At 51.6% G+C, this 17103-nt stretch overlaps 3 protein-coding genes and 1 long non-coding RNA gene across 4 annotated transcripts; all 4 read left to right on the forward strand.

The window, feature by feature from the left end:
• Positions 1-594: 594 nt before the first annotated feature.
• LOC108309011 (smad nuclear-interacting protein 1-like) lies at positions 595-6683 on the forward strand. The gene is given in 3 exon segments (XM_037741537.1): positions 595-622; positions 5548-5992; positions 5994-6683. Coding segments are annotated over 3 exon segments (1104 nt in total). The 3' UTR covers positions 6625-6683.
• A 652-nt stretch (positions 6684-7335) lies between these two features.
• On the forward strand, positions 7336-9643 carry LOC108309356. Its single transcript, XR_001827302.2, has 3 exons — positions 7336-7759; positions 8108-8318; positions 9265-9643. It is a non-coding gene; the product is annotated as an uncharacterized LOC108309356 (long non-coding RNA).
• A 1448-nt stretch (positions 9644-11091) lies between these two features.
• Positions 11092-12467, forward strand: LOC119472466 (putative UPF0607 protein ENSP00000381418). The gene is made up of 3 exons (XM_037741544.1): positions 11092-11272; positions 11545-11792; positions 12003-12467. The coding sequence occupies exons 1-3, from the start codon at positions 11092-11094 to the stop codon at positions 12465-12467; spliced, it is 894 nt and encodes a 297-aa protein (XP_037597472.1).
• A 237-nt stretch (positions 12468-12704) lies between these two features.
• Positions 12705-16491, forward strand: LOC108309349 (spermatogenesis-associated protein 31E1-like). The gene is given in 5 exon segments (XM_037741546.1): positions 12705-13543; positions 14023-14180; positions 15341-15568; positions 15571-15875; positions 15877-16491. Coding segments are annotated over 5 exon segments (2133 nt in total). The 3' UTR covers positions 16480-16491.
• The last annotated feature ends 612 nt before the right edge of the window (positions 16492-17103 follow it).

Below are 17103 nucleotides of genomic sequence, written 5' to 3' on the forward strand. Positions count from 1 at the left end.
TGCAGTCCAGCCTGGGTGACAGAGCGAGACTCCAGCTCAAAAAAAAGAAAGTGGGCAGAGGGGATTATTGGTTAGATTTGGTGAATGCATATCTCAAAGTGTGTCGTGTGCACCTCTTTCAGGGTACCCCACCTCCTTGCCCCTTATCACTCTATACGAGCCCCATGCACACCTTTTCTAAAGAAGGGACACCTAACTTTTGGGAGGGAGAATGGATTGGTCATGGATCCCTATAGCTATTAAAATAAACCTACATAACACATCTTGCAAAAAAAAAAAAGAAAAATCAGCATTGGTCCCCCTCAATAAATGTCTTCCATTTTTATTGTCCTCTTTGCCAAGTCAGAAATCCATCTCAGAACTTCTGACCAACCTACCGTCCAGCCCCTCCTCCATTTGAAGTCAGGGTTTGACACTGGGATGCTCCCAGGTGCCACACTGCCTCAAACCTATCCCCTTTTCACCCTAAAACCCAACCACCCGTGCTGCTTAGTGACTTTCCCTTTATAAAGCACTTCCATAGACATTATTCCATCGGAACCCTCTGGAACTAGGTGTAGTTGGTCATCCCATTTTGAGAGAAGACCCGGAGACATGAACGCAAGCCAAGGTTTTACCAGAGGTAAGGAGAGAGGTGGGAACAGATCTTTCCCTAGCACCTTCACAGGGAGCATGGTCTCTGAGATCCCTTGGTCTCAGATATCTAACCTGCAGGACTATAAGAGAATATGTTCCTGTTGTTTGCAGCATTTTGTGATACGCCCTAGGACCCTGATACATCAAAAGCTCAGAAACTTTGTAGATCTTTGAATACCTCTACTTTATATGGAAAGGCAGGCTGGAGTCATACTCATTTTATAGATGGGGAAACTACGTCCCAGAGAAATGAAATGATTTGTTTGAAATTACTTTCTTACAAAATTCTTTGAAAGAACAAAAAAGAGAAATGTTAACTCAGGCAACATACAAATTGTCTGCCAGCTGTTAAGCTCATATCCAACGCTCCTGACCACTTTAGGGTTAGTTCTTTGGGATCCCTGTTTTTAAGAGATGAACTGGCCACAGATGAGTAGCCCATCGTTGGGGTACTGGAGAGTGCACCAAGCCAAGACTGCTGAAGAATCCATGAAGAATCCATTTACATAAAACCTGACAGAAGAGAAGGGTGTGTATACCTAAAGTATTTATTTTTATGCCATGAAATGCCAAAGAATGCTTTAAATTTTTTTTAAGTAGTTGTCACCCTGAAGAAAGAACTCTCTGGGCTCCTTAAATTCACATGTAAATACCTGGATCAGAATCACATTTTTAGAGCCCAGTCATGACGGGTTAAACTTTCAAGACTCTGAAAAAACAAGCTACAAAGTACAGGGGACAGAGCCGGGCTTTGGAGTCAAGAGATGTTCTCCCTAAGGGCATGGCCCTGGGCAAGATGCATTAATGCCTCTGGGTCTTCTTTCAAAATGGGATGACCAACCACAGGGTTCCGATGGAATAAAGTCTTTGGAAGTGCTTTATAAAGGGCAAAGTCACTAAGCAGTGCAAGTGGTTGGGTTTTAGAGTGAAAAGAGGATAGGTCAGAATTTGAGGCAGTGTGGCACCTGGGAGCACCCCAGGGTCAACCTCTGAGTTCAAATGGAGGAGGGGCTGGGTTGTAGGTTGGTCAGAGGCTCTGAGATGGATTTCCGATTTGGAGAAGAGGAAGTAACTCCAGTCCTAACTCCAGTCAGGAACATGGGGTTGTTCCTGAGTACTATGCCTCTTCCCCTCCCCTTCCTTTTATAGGGACACCGGTCATAATGAGTTAGGGGCCCACCCTACTTCAGTGTGAACTCATCTTAACTAATTATATCTGCAGTGACCCTGTTTCCAAATAAGGTCACATTCTGATATACTGGGAGTTAGGACTTTTTTATTTATTTTTATTTTTTTGAAATTGAGTCTCTCTTCATTGCCCAGGGTGGAGTGCAGTGGTGTGATCTCAGCTCACTGCAACCTCCACCTCCAGGACTCAAGCGATTCTTATGCCTCAGCCTCCCAAGTAGCTGGGGCTACAGGCGTGTGCCATCACACCTAGCTAATTTTTGTATTTTTAGTAGAGATGGGGTTTCGCCATGTTGGCAAAGCTGGTATCAAACTCCTAACCTAAGGTTATCTACACGCCTCGACCTCCCAAAGTGCTGGGATTACAGGTATGAGCCACCGCCCCTGACCAGGACTCTAATATATGAATTTTAAAGGGGATAGAATTCAACAGTTCTGTATTACATATACCAGATCCTCAGGGGTTCACACCCTCAGGGGATCACACCACAGGGGTTTGCACCTCAGGAGATTACACTTCAGGGGATCACACTGCCAGGGTTCACACCACAGGGGATCACAGCACAGGGGTTCACACCTTGGGGGGGCCACACCTCAGAGGGTCATCCACTCACCCTGAAGACGAGCACAGCTACGGGAGATTTGCTCCAGAATCCAGGCAGGTCAGAGGTCACAGAAATTCAAGGGACCATCTGATGCAAAACTATGGCAACTTCTTCTCTCCTAGCCAAACACACACAGGCACACACACTACAAACACATATATGTACCACATACACACTCATCAAACACACATATCACACACACCACACACAAACCTCACACACTGCACACATACACACGACACAAACCATACACACAAATACACACATACCACATACACCACAGAGAAATGTAAATGCCCACATACCACACACACCACACACACCACATACACCACATACCACACACACCACATACACACACCACACACAGTACACATACACACACACCACATACCACACATACACAAACACACAAACACACATACACTATATACCACACTATATACACACACCACACAAACACACCTCACACGCCATACAAACACACCAAATACACACACCACACACACAGTACACATACACACCTCATTAACCCCTGTGAGGCCAGGCCCTACCCTGACCCTTCTTCCCTTGTGACAGCCTCTGCACCCTGGGCATCTTTCTCCCAGAACCCTGAAAGCTTCTTGTGGGTCCAGTGAGGAGGGAGGCATGCCTGACCACACTCCTGGAACTTACTGTGGCCCTGTTACAAATTGTTTCATAAAATCTTAGTGAACGGGCACAGGAATCAATGCTTCCTAATGTACCTCATACACAAGTTGCATCACTAAAATCATCCTTTCATAAAGGATCATAGCTCTTTTCAGTAGCCAATATAATGTTTCAAGGAACATCTGTAAAAACAAAATGGCATTGATACTTCAAATTTAGCGTATAAAGAAATTTCCAAATTCAAATTATTCCATCTAAATTACTTATTTTATAGGTCAAATATGAATATTCTTGTAGTTTTTTAATCCTTCAAAGTAAAATTTTGGTGTTTAGAGAATACAAACTGAAAATTTTGCTTCAAAACATTCTTTCTAATGTACCACAAATTTATTTTTAAAAGCTATTACCAAAGAAGATGTATTTTTAAGTAATTTAAATATACAACTTGCAACAAATACATATATTATAAATCCACTCTTCTAAAAATGAGGAGCAGCAATGTTCACTTTCACATAAAATGTTAAAATATCTAACAACACATGAAATCTCTATACAGTCACCTCCGTCTCTGATCAGATAATTAAAATAGTATTATTCTTGTTTACAAAATAAGTCTTATCTCATTCAGTGTGGCCTGATTATTTATATAAGTGCAGCAAGAATAGTAATTGACTACATAGGTCTGTTAAAGTTTGTTTTGTAGCAATTGTTATAAGGAATCTCACCTTAATTTTTTTTCTTTTTTTTTTTTTTTTTTTTGAGATGGAGTCTCACCCTGTCACTTAGGCTGGAGTGCAATGGTGTGATCTTGGCTCACTGCAATCTCTGCCTCTCAGGTTCAAGCAATTCTCCTACCTCCACCTCCCAAGTAGCTGGGATTACAGGCATGTGGCACCATGCCCGGCTAATTCTTTGTATCTTTAGTAAAGACAGGGTTTCACCATGTTGGCCAGGCTGGTCTTGAATTCCTGACCTCATGATCTGCCCTCCTCGGCCTCCCAAAGTGCTGGGATTACAGGTGTGAGCCACCACACCTGGCCTCACATTAGATTTTAAAAGCCTCTTGGGGCCATGAAGCCAAACTAAGAACTCAACATCAAACTGCACCTGCTGTACCTATAGATTTGGGTAAATTTCTCACTTTTTTTTTTTTTTTTGAGATGGAGTCTTGCTCTGTCATCCAGGCTGGAGTACGATGGCTCAATCTTGGCTCACTGTAACCTGTGCCTCCCAGGCTCAAGCAATTCTCCTGCTTCCCAAGTAGCTGGGACCACAGGTACATGCCACCACACCTGGCTAATTTTTGTATTTTTAGTAAAGACAGGGTTTCACCATGTTGGCTAGGCTGGTCTTGATCTCCTGATCTCAGATGATTCAACTGCCTTGGCCTCCCAAAGTGCTGGGATTATAGGTGTGAGCCACGGCTCCTGGCCCCTCAGTTCTCAAGATGCTCAAAATATTATAAGCTTCTTTATTTTTATTTTTCCTTTTACTTTTCTTTCTTTTTTTTTTTTTTTTTTAGACAGAGTTTTGCTCTTGTTGCCCAGGCTGAAGTACAATGATGCAATCTCATTTCATTGCAACCTCTGCCTTCCGCGTTCAAGCGATTCTCCTGCCTCAGCCTCCTGAGTAGCTGGGATTATAGGCTCCAGCCACATGCCCAGCTAATTTTTATATTTTTAGTAGAGAGGGATTTTCACCACGTTGGCCAGGCTGGTTTTGAACTCCTGACCTCAAGCCATCCACCCTCCTTGGCCTCTCAAAGTGCTGGGATTATAGGTGTGAACCACTGCCCCTGGCCTATTTTGATTTTTTCATTTCTAGAGGTATATGCTTTTTATAGTAAAAAGAAAAAATTTCCAAGGTGGTAAAATATTAAAGACATGTTTATAAAGAAACCCAGGCCAGGCATGGTGGCTCACACCTGTAATCCCAGCATTTTGGGAAGCTGAGATGGATGGATGACCTGAGGTCAGAAGTTCAATGCCAGCCTGGCCAACATGATGAAGATGAAACCCCATCTCTACTAAAAATACAAAAATTGGCCAGGCATGGTGGCACCCGCCTATACGCCCAGCTACTTGGGAGGCCGAGGCAGGAGAATTACTTGAACCCTGGAGGCTGATGCGGCAGTGAGTCAAGATCAGGACACTGCATTCCAGCCTGGGCGACAGAGCAAAACTGTGCTGGGATTACAGGCGTGAGTCGCCGTGCCTGGCCTGACTAATGTGCTCTTTACTTCTGCTGATTGTCCTCTGTGTCCTTTCGCTGTCATGAGCTATAACCATGTGTAGAATAGCTTTTCTGAATTCTGCAAGTTTTTCTGAAGTGTCCCTGAACTTGAGGGTAGTCTTGGGGACCCCCACCACCGATCCCTCTGCCCACTGTACAGTACACTCCAATTATCTTAAAGAGAGAAATTAAGCCCAGACACTGTCTATCACCAGGGAGTGGGTGGTTTAGTGAGAGAGCCCAGAAGCCGCTCCTCCCGCCCACTGTCGTCCAGACCGCTCGGCGGCTGTAGCCACCTCGCTGGGCCGCCCGGGCCACCGCGGGAACCAGGCCCGAGGAGTTAGCCGGTCCCCACCCAAAAAGAAAAACAAGTCCCCAGGGAGAAGAAGCAAGTCTGCTCAGAGTAAGAGGAACCGAAGTCCTCACCACTCAACAGTCAGAGTGAAGCAGGAGCGTAAGGATCATCCCCAGGGAGGACGGGAGGATTGGCAGCACAGGGAACCGTGGGAACGGGAACACAGGAGAGCTAGGAACAGTGACTGGGACAGACACCGGGGCCATTCCCACCGAAGGAGAACGTCTAACGGGAGGCCTGGGAGTGGGCAGGGTCAGGGACGGGATCAAGACACTCAGAACCTGCAGGCTCAGGAAGACAAGCGGGAGTTTTGTAATGCCAGGCGGGGAGCATCGCCAGAGGAGTGACGCTGGTGGCGTTGGCAGTGAGTCTCAGGAGTTGTTTCCTCCACCTGGTGGCAACAACAAAGAAAAAGAGGTGCCTGTTAAAGAAAAACCAAGCTTTGAACTTTCTGGGGCGCTTCTTGAGGACACCAACACTTTCTGGGGTGTAGTCATTAAATATAGTGAGCCCCCAAAAGCAGGTGTCCCCAGAAAATGGTGGTGTCTCTACCCGTTTAAAAATGATGAAGTGCTGCCAGTCATGTACATACATCGACAGAGTGCATACCTACTGGGTGGACACTGCCGCATTGCAGACATTCCGATCGATCGCCCGTCTTGTTCAAAGCAGCATGTGGTCTTTCAATATCGGCTGGTGGAATATACCCCTGCTGATGGCACGGTGGGCCGAAGAGTGAAGCCCTACATCAGTGACCTTGGCTCAGGCAATGGAACCTTCTTAAGCAACAAACGTATTGAGCCACAGAGATACTATGAACTAAAAGAAAAGGATGTACTCAAATTTGGGTTCAGTAGCAGAGAATATGTCTTGCTCCATGAGATGTCAGATACTTCTGAAATAGGCAGGAAAGACAACGAGGATGAGGAGGAGGAGGAAGAAGTGTCTGACAGCTAGCAAACTAAGAACACAAACTGAGACAGGTTTTCCTTCTTGGAAGGCTTTGACTGACTCAGAGAGCCACAGTGCTCCCGTAATACCTCTTATTGCCTTAACTCTTTTCCTCTGCTGCTGACCCGATTGTGTTGCCATTTAAATACACTGGCTAATGTTTTGTTAATTTTTTTTCTGTGGCACGTTGGCCACAGCCCGCTGGCATTTGTTTTCAAGACAGTCTCACCGATTGCAGCACATCGTGTTTTAGTAGAAGCCTTGTGGTTTTAGCTGGTGTTTTCAGAACTGCTGCCTAGGAAACTATGAACCCTTGGTTAAGGGGAAATCCTGGCTTGTTCTCTTTGTACACTTACTTTATTTATATAGATGTTAAGCTTTGTGGGCCAGGTGTTTTTCTTTTGTGGCAAACCCCTGAGCAGAGAATCTTACTAAGATTTGGTTATCACCAAACAACCTCCAGTATATACCAAAGCTTTGACCTGGTTGAGCTCTTGAGTGTAGAAGTTGATTTTGCACTTAGTGTTTTGGGGGTGGGGATGCGAATGTACACAGTCAGTAAGCATTATTGACTGTTTAACTTAAACAGATGCTTTATGGCCCCTGCTTAAGCCCATGACTGTGCAGAAAGATCCTGGTTGCTACCAATGGGTGCTGATTCAGCATCACAAGTGACTGAAATTGGCCATGGATCTGTTCTTTGAGAGAATTCCTGATTTCTCCATCGAACATGTACATAACAATTGTGATCATATTAACTGTACTTCAGTTTTGTGTTTTTATTCAAATGTTATCTCCTTTTTTTCTCTCTGAGAAATATACTGTCACTGATGTGACAGGGTCTATACTTTAATAACGTGTATATGTCTAAAGCAGGTTGTGTTATTTACATGTTTCTACACATTTCATCCTTTAAAAGATTGTTCAGAGAGGTTGTATTTACCTTCCCAAGGCTGGAAAGCAGGGGAATTTACTAGTTTCCTAGTTTTCCACCAGAGGAATATGTGTAAGTAGAAAAGTGTTAGCTGCTTACATATAGTGTGTATGTATGGATGGATATATGTAAATTGTGTGTTAAAGGGCTGATACTGATTTTCATATGACAATGTTAGGCAAAGGCCTCCCTGCACTTGAAGAGCAGGTTTTCATTTATATGTATTTTTGGGATAAAAAGTAATAAAATTTGTAAATATATAAAAAAAACCACACACACTATGAAATGTACTTCAAGGCCTCTCCTGAGGCAGACAGCCATTGACTGTGATAAGGCTGTGCAGCTGAGGTGCATGAATTTCATGTGTATGCAACACGAGAGATATTTCCAGGAAGTTAATCTTCACACTAGGAAATGTCTGTGTAGGTATATTTGTTTGTTTAAATTCTTAAGGGGTGATCAGAGACTATGATAGGGAGGGGAAACTCTTCTTCCAAAGAGAAGTTCGCTCTCATTTTCTAATGAATTCTTCCTCCTTCCTCCGCTTCCCTGCAGTGGAAATGTGGGGGGAGACCAAAGCTGCGATTCCAGTCCACACCAGAGCCCAGAAAGATTCCCAGGGGCCTGGAGATGCCTCCTGAGCACCAGGAGCCTGTGGAATGCAGGAAGGATGGTCCTACAGGGACCACGAGGAACAGCAATTGTCTGTAGTAAAATACGAATGACAAAGGCAGGAAGGCAAAAGAAGGCTCCCAGGTCGGCCCAGGTGAGATGAGAGGCCCAGTTCTTCGGAAGTATGTGTGGTGTCCCACCAAAGCCCCCAGGGGTCTGTTGTGGGCGCCACTGTGTCTGAAGTGTGTGTGTGGTGGGGGGTGTCAAGGAAGGGCCTTGAGGCTCATTTCCCTGGCAGCAGCAGGAGCACGCGGCTGGCTCGTTGCAGCAGGCAGGTGGATGGGCGATTGGATGAACAACAGTTGAGAGCTGAGCCCACAGAGTGGAGGAGGAAAGAGAGGCACATGGATGGCGACGCGGACACAGTCCACCAGGGCCTGAGAAACCCCACACCTATGCACTCCTCTGTTTATCCGGAAAGGAGAGCATCAGGTTTGAGGAGGAATGGAAATATCTTCCCTAAATGTGGAATTAATGAGACCCGTTGCCCCTGCTCTCCAGTCCCTGCCCCTCACACAGAGTGCACCTACTGAGCTGGCGGTGGCCTGATGGCAGGTGATTCCTTGTGTGTCCATGCCCAATCATGTAGTCAAGGTGAGACCCACTTCTCAGGCTTAGGGCACCTGCAAATGAAGTAGAACTTAGGACCCCCATGCTTCTCAATGATCCTAGCAGGCATCCCTGGGGTCTCCACTCTTGCCAGTTAACCCAGTTGACCACATTAGGGAGTGTCAGGGACTGTCACGCCTCCCCAGTGACAATATCATAAAGGAAGAGACTGTGGACGGAAGATATGCTCTTGAAGTGCACATTCATGAGAACAGACCCAAATAAACTCAGATGGTCTCACTCCCATTGAGGCTATATAGAACGCATGACAAAGATACACATTATTTTCAAGGCCACTTTTCAAGTATTACATAATTTATCACATAGCGATTAAACAGTGCAATCTCTAATCCTGAGTGTCTGCTTTCAAAAGATGTCTAATAGTATAATGAGAACACTTCCTCCAGGGCTCAAAGCATCTTTCCTATCAGGTACAGGCCAGACATCAGGCCCCAGGGGTCTGGAGCGGGCAGGAGGTGAATGACAGGACATGGCGTGAAGCAATCAATTTATATGGAGGACATGAGTGAGATCAGAAGAGGCCGCTGAACGCTGGACTTGAGCCAAGCATGGGGTGCCCGGACCCGCTCTTGACTCACAGGAGCTGGACCTCGGGTCATCCCAAGCCACTCCTGGCTTATGGTGGGAGCGCACATGTTCCAAAACCCAGGACAGTGAGGACTGTATTTGGGGCAGAGTAAGAAGAAATGGATCAGAGCAACATACAAAAGATCTAAGGACAATAAATAAAGGCTTAATTCTTGTTTTAAACATAATTTGTCAAAGTGTTTGCATTTTTGTGATTTTGTTACAGTAAGCTCCATAATTGGGTAACTCAAAATTATGTTCCTAATTAAAAAAATGTCATTTGGAGGTTTGTTTGTATTTTCATTATACTTTTTAGTTCTGTGAATTTCAAAGCTCTATTCGGGGTTGATGAAAGTAGAAAATGTAGGGTGCGGGGAAATTATGAGAACAGAGGAGATTCTGAAATAATCTTTAAGAAACTATCTGAATTCCTAGGAGAATTTCAGACTTTCAAAGGCTATGAAATGGGTGGCCTCAGGCCTAGATCTCTAAGGGGACAAGGAGAACAAGGTGACACCAGTGTCCCAGGGGACAGAATAGAAAACGGACCCAGACCTGTCTCTGACAGGGTGAGTTGCTGAAGTAGGATCTGGGAGACCCAGGGGGGTGGAGGGACCCAGGGCTGGGATCTAAGGGAGGGGCTGTGCTTCAGCCTCCTCCTCCCACTGCCCCTCCCCTGCACCCAGGAGCCCTTTGTGAGGAGGAAGCCCCAGCTATGTGATGCAGGCCTGGGCCCCAGTCCCTAGTCCCAAAGGGGATGCCCAAGGCTCAGTTGCTTGAAGACGAGACAGTGCACTTCAGATGAAAAAAATGCTCTTTGGTCTGAAGAGCCCTACTGCCACGTGGCTGAGCCACAGCTCCACTCCCTGGGTGATGGATCTTACCCTCACTGGGGTGTGTGCCCTGGGGCTCCTCTTCCTATTACTCCCCCACCTCCCCAGTGACCCACCCTCACCCCTGCCCCGCAGAGAAAGATTCTCTCTTGTTTTCCTCCCCTCGTTTCCACTTTTCCTAAGCAAGGAAAGACGCTCCTGTGATGGGAAATCTCATGGTCCCTCAGGGCAGGGCAGGGCAGGCAGGGTGAGAGTGCGCAGAGGATTCCCTGTCCAGCTCCCAGGCCATCTGTGGGGTGGGCAGGAGGCTTCAGGGCACAAACCAACACTGGGCTTAGTGTCGAGGACAGGCTCAGGAGAGGGGCGAGGGCTCTGTGGGAGATAGGCCCCGGCCCTGGCTCATCAGCCCTTTCCGGGGCAGGTGCTGGGGCCCAGTTTCCTCTGTGTGGGGTGACCTGGAGCCGTGTGGAGACCCTGCCTGCCAGGAAGGGAAGTGGTAAGGGGCAGCAGCCAGTCAAGCCGGGGCACGCATCCTCTCCTGAAATCTGCCTGGAGAGGCCAGGACCACAACAGAGAAGGTGGGCCTGGCTCCAGGCGGCAGAGGGGCGCTGAGGCCCTCGGGGAGCCTGGCTGGATCTGGCTAGTCCTGAGCTCTGCTTCCAGCAGGGTCTGGCCCTGTAACCCAGGGGACAAGGCCAGCCAAGACATGGCCACTGGGTGCCAGCCAGCGCCTGGGCCAGGCACCAGGTGGGAAGGGCTCTGGCAGATCAGCCCTTTATGCCCCACAGCCCCACAGCGGGGCCCATCCAGGGCCACACACCTGCCCTGAGGAGCAGGATGTCCCTGGGGCTAGAAAGTCCAGCTAGACGGGTGGGGAGCCTCGCCCTGTGCCCTTTGACTCCACTTGTAGGTGCTCTTGCTGGGCTCCTGTGCACTGCCCCACACCCTGCTCTGTCACCAGCCCCACTGAGAAGTCATAAGAGCCCAGCTGCCCAGTGCCCCACCTGGCTACAGACTAGTGGGTGACTCAGGAGTACCCTCTCCATTTCTGACTGTGATTTTTGTCCGTGCACAACTGGTGCAGTATGGGAAATCTATTCAGCAGATTTCGTAGCTGGCTCCACTGCAGGCCTCGGCAGTGGTGGCAACCGCAATGGTCCCCTCCTGTCCATGAGGACTTTTCGGCTCACCGGGTTCACCCTGCAGCTCCTGCGTGTGTACCTGCCCTGGGAGCCCTACACTCTTCTCGATTCTTCAACTATCAGTGAGGTCTTAGGCCTTGTTTTCCAGTCAGCTCGAATATCCCGAACTCGAGCGCCCAACTACGGGACCTGCCTCCTCTGGTCTGGAGGCCCCCCTCAAGGGAGAAACCCGTGCTATCTCCACACCACTTCGCACGCGTCAGGACCGTGAGGATCCCTCGTCTAAGACTTAAGTTTCCCCTGAAACTGCCTTCGCTACAAGTGCCAGCCCCGATCCTGAAGACGGAGGCGAGGGCAGAAGAAGAGCCAGAAGAACCAATGGAGGTGGACGATCAGGTAGAGACCCAGGGGCAGTAGGAGGAGAAAGGGGGGCCCTCTAGCAATGGGGGAGCAGCATCCACCTCGAGGCCCCTGGAGACTCAGGGAAACCTCACTTCCCTCGACTGCAGTCCCAGGGCCTTAAAGGAAAATGTCTATAGCAGGAGCCTGACAGAAGCAAACAGGACTGACAAGGCCCAGATGCCTGCAATGAGTCTCCACTCCAAGGGCCATGGAGTACCCAGCGCACACAGCCCTGCAGGAGGCGTCCTTCCCTTTGGGAAGCCTGACCCAGCTCCAGCAGTGCTCCCTGGCCCGGTTCCCGGCTGCTCCCATTGGCCAGACAAGGCGGCCTCTCAGCTGCTGGGGAAAGGCAACCTGCCCAGCTCCTCAGGCTTGCAGATGAGGGGGAAGGAGACCCAGCGCAAGGATGCTGAAGCTCTAGGAGCAAGCAGCTCTTCACCACCCAGAGCTGCCAGCGACAGTTCCCAACAACCAAAATGGTCAGGGCAACCCCAGCAGCTGCCACTGGTCCCTCCCGAGCAATGGAGGTGGGAGAGAGACGTGGGGCCCTCACCCGCTAAACGTCCCCGCCTATCCCTGGAAGGATTCACGGACAACATGGGGGCATCAGGGAGATTACAATCAAGGAGACTGAAAAAGCGACATAGGAGGATAAGGAAGAGGTGGTAAACTGCAGGCAGAGCTTTGTGAAGTCAGCCGTGGGGGAGGTGGAGGGCCGTGGGCCCCAACTGCCAGCCCTTCCGGCCTCTGGACCCCCTGCTCCTGGCTGCAGCCTGTGCCTGCTGTCTCCTGCAGCCACCTGAGGAAGCTCTCAGGTGAGGGCGGCTCCCATCCGCCCTTAGGTGGAGACCCCCCGGGTGATGTGTGCAAACCAGTACCTGCTCAGGGTCCCCAGCTGCATGGGAAATGTATTCAAGACCCACCTCCCACCAGCTGGTCCCCACCAGCTTCCCCAGCTCCTCTGGCCTCCACGCTGTCACCAGGCCCGACGACCTCCTCAGAGCCTTTTGGATCACACTCAACCCTGAGTGCTGCCAGGCCACAAGAGCCCTCGCCTCCCCTAAAACGCGCTGCAGCCCGGCCATATGCGCTTGTTCCTCCTTCACCACAGCCCCATGGGCCCACGGCCTCCTCTCCACCACCATTTGCCTCCAGCCTGGCTGGACTTCCGCGTGGCTCCACAACACACCCCGGCCCCCACAGCTCCCCTCCATACCAGAAGCGGCCGCCGGCTCCAACCATGGTGATCTCTGGACTTGGGCGCTCCGGCGAGCCCACTGGGACCTCTCCTGGTGGAAGGAGGCTGCCACCACGTGGGGCCTCTCTACCTGCTCACACGGCAAATTCCAGCAACAGTATCTTCCCGACCACCCGCCAGAGGCTTCTTTCTGGGGAGACCCCACACCCAGGCAGACGGAGGCAGGTGAGTGCACATTCATCTACCCTGACATGCAGAAGCTGCTGGAGACTCTCATCACCAAGAAGGCAGTGATGAAGCTGAGGCAGGAGAAAGAAGGGAAGGGGGCCGACTGCCCGCAGATGACACCACTGCGGAAGGAGTGGGACGCCATGACTCCTGATCCCTTCTGGAACCAGACAGCCCAACCACAGCAGCCGCCCAGTCCGCAGCAGGTCTCTGATGCCACGGCCATGGGGGACCACTTTCAGCAGAAAAGCCCCCCTTTCAACAGCGAGTCCCTGGTGGCCGCGGCCTTGGTTTCGAAGGAGGCTTCCTCAGGAAACAGGCACAAGGTATCATTCCATGAAGCTGCCACTTCTCTTCCACGTGAACCTGAGGTTGAGACATCCTCACAACTTCCCCAGGCACCGCCCCAGCCCCACCACGTGGCCCAGCCTCAACCTTTCACTCCAGCCAGGCCCCGGCCCCAGCCCCCGCCTCTGGCTGGGATCCAGACCCAGGTCCACTTCTCACCCCGTGTCCCAAGCCTACCGTGCTCTTCTCCACCCCAGATTAGGGGCTGTGGGGCATCTTGCCTTACATCCCAGCAGAGGGCACATTCCGCCACCCCCACTGGAAAGGAGTATCTTGAATGGCCCTTGCAGAGGAGAGCAAAGCGGAAGAGGGTTTTGCCCTCTCTCCTCCAAAAGTCTCAGGCTGTCCTGAGTGAACCCACTGCCCACCTTCCCCAGGAGAGGCTGGCCCCCCACAGCCCCAAGTCAGCCCCCATCCTTTCCAGGGCTGCCACCAGGCCTGAGCTCCTAGAACACTGGTGGTGAGGAAGGAGTGCCATCCACCAGGAGCAGTCCTGTGGCTTGCTGGGCAGATTCTGGCCACCTGGAGACCTGCTGCCGCCCCAGGGGGAATTCCTAGGGAGTCCGCAGCATCAGGCAGAAGACACGCAGGGGGCCCGCCTGCCCTCCCAGCCTTCTGAATTTTCGGGGAAGCACAGCGAGGATGGGCAGAAGACAGGATTCAGGAGCTCTGGAGGGTTCTCTGGGAAGGGGTGCTTAAGGTCCAAACAAGAGCCAGACCCAAACCAGGATCGAGGGCAAAAGCTGGAGAAGATCCCAGCAGATCCACCCAGAGGCTCAGGAAGGACCTCAGTGAAGCTTCTGGAGGAAGACAAGCAGGAGGCAGAAGGTGACTTCCGGAGGCCCTGGAAGAACCAATCAGTAAGTTCCGCACCCGGGGACCCAGACAAGAAGCATCGAGAAAATAAGCTGGAAGTCCATCTGGGCAGGAAGGTGGGGGAGATCAAGGAGGACTGGATCCCCATGCCTGTGTGTCACTGCCAGCTCATGGCCAAACGTGCTGTTCCCAAGTCTGACACCTGCCAGGTCCCTGGGAAGCTGGCACCCAGGAGAGGTGGGAAAGCCCACATGAACACCTCCCAGGAGTTTTCCTTCCTCCATCCCTGCACCCAGCCGATGCTGGAAGCACATCTTTTAAGGTTTCGTGTGGGGCACAGGTGGGGTCCAGACCTCTGGTCCCTGAAGCCCATAAACGTCCGGTCACGTGAGCCTCAGCCCCCGCCCCCCCACACTCCACCTGTCCCTGCTTGGCCTCCTGTGAGTCTCGGGTTTAATCTGTAGCCGAGGTTGCCATTTTCCTGGGAAAACCTCCCCAGAATCGTCCAGGAGACAGCTGGACAATAAGCAAGTCAGTCCCCACCATGAGTGGCCCTCTCCCTCCCCTACCACCTGAGCAGGAGGAAGTCCAGAGGGCCCCGAGAGGGTCCCAGTCAGCTGATACCCATGGACGATCAGAGGTGTCTCCGACTGGACAGGAGGACAGGGGGTCTCAGCCCTTCACGTTCAGCCCTGGGGGCAGAACCTGGCACAGGGAGATGGTCCCAGGATCCGGGGAAACCATCCTAGAGGCTCGAGTCCAGCAATCACTGAGAATGAGCCATGGCCTGAGAGCGAGAGCATATCCCTGGGAGACCCCTGTAGCAGCAGAGCCCTGCAGGATCTCAAGGTAGGGTCCCTGTGGGCAAGTGCTGAGGATGCCCTGGGGCCCCTGGAGGTGGGGGAAGAGAAGCCTCCCGCTTGGGAAGTCACCTTGGAAGTCGGCGTGAAGGCAAATTCGGGAAGCATTCAGGTGGATCTGAGGAGATCAGGGGCTCTGGGGACCACTAATAACCCCTCAGTGTCCACAGTCTGTGTTCCTGAGAATCCAGGGCAGCTGTGCCTGAAAGCACAGGTGGTCAGTGAGATCGAGCTCATAGTGCAGGTGGATCCAGAGGAGCAGCTGCCAGGCCATGCCTCTGGCATCCTCCTCCAGGACAGTGCCGCAGGCCTGTGCCTTCCGGCCGTCACGTGGACATGCTCCCCACCACAGACATGCTACCTGCTCAGGCCCCTCTGTCCACCTCTCAGAGTGTGTCTAGTAAGAACACCACAGCTTCCCAGGGGCCACGTGACCTCCTATGGATGGGAGGGAAAGGCCCGGGGCAGCAGGAGCCTGGGAGCCCAAAAGTGAAGGCCCCACAGAAGAGTCAGAAGGTGGTAGGCTCTGCAGACAATGGCAAGGCCCACAGGAGGCCCAGACCAGAGGAGCCGGGACACGGGACCAAGAGACCCAGGACCTCAGAAGCCAGTGGGAGGAGCCACCCTTACCCACGCCAGGGAAATAGGAGACAAACAGGAAAGGAAATATGTCCATCCTCAGCCAGAGAAGGGACAGGCACCACCAGAAAGCAACTTCTGGAGACAGATCAGCCACCCTCTGCAGGGTGTACCCCCCAGGAAAAAAGGCGCAGGGCAGGAAGACGTCCTGCAGAAAGGCAGTCCTGGGGCAGCTGGTGTCGAGAGTCGCGGGTCTGGCCCAGCAAGGTTGTTCATGGACAGCATGGCTGATGAGGCCTGGGCCATCATCAGAGCTGTGGGACAAATCCTGGCGGACAAACTGGGGCGTCGGCAGGGACGTGGTCCCTCAGAGGTCAATCGCCACAAAGGTGACCTCCATTCCCAGGATAATGTGCATTCCTGCTGCCACAGGGGTTACTGCCACCAAGAACACAGCAGAGAGATGCACGTTCTGACCTGCTGCCCCAAAGCCACCCCCAAGGGCCATGACTGTCATGTCAAAAATAGAGGCAGCAGAGACAGCAATTGGACCCCACGTCCCAAGGAGCCTGTGTCCCCAGCTGGTCACCACCACCACAGGCCACGGGTGGCAAGCACCTCGGGCGGCCCCATCCACAGCCGCAGGAACTGAGGTCCTCCTGAACCAGACCAGGCTTCTCACACCTCTCTTGGGGGAGACAGCGGGTTCTACTCAAATAAAACTGGACACCTACAGAACAAACCTGTCCTGCGTGGGTGATTACATCCCCCATGTGTTCATGAGTTCCACAGAGAGGTTCCCAATACACCTGCCTTCCCTGCAGGGGTGGTTGCTTCTGTCTGTGCCATGCTAGGGTACAGGAAAGGGCTCAGCGTCCGCTCCTCCTGAGCACGCCTTCCAGAAGGGCTAGGGCTGGGCCTGGAGGAAGCTGACAGGGATATGGAGGAACCCCTCTTCTCCCTGTCCCCACACTGTGTCTGGTTTCCAAACTGGATCATCACCCAGAGCCTTTGAAGGACAGCAAACCCTATGGAGACCCTGCCTGGCTCCGGCTGACTGCATACCCCGTTCTCACCAAGGTGACCTCTGTGCTGCTGTACGGGCTGGGTCTGCAGGGGCCTCATGGACCGAGGGGGTGGTAGGCTCCCCTCAGACTGGAGAAGTGATGGATCCAGCAGCCTCCCTGCCCCGTGGTAGCCCGGGAATGTGGGGGTGTCCTGTACTGGCCCTGGGTCAGAGGCAGGACAGCTCCTTCCCCGATCTCCTGGTGGGGAA

The sequence above is a fragment of the Cebus imitator genome, unplaced genomic scaffold (assembly GCF_001604975.1).
Source record: "Cebus imitator isolate Cc_AM_T3 unplaced genomic scaffold, Cebus_imitator-1.0 Scaffold5, whole genome shotgun sequence".
Taxonomy (NCBI): domain Eukaryota; kingdom Metazoa; phylum Chordata; class Mammalia; order Primates; family Cebidae; genus Cebus; species Cebus imitator.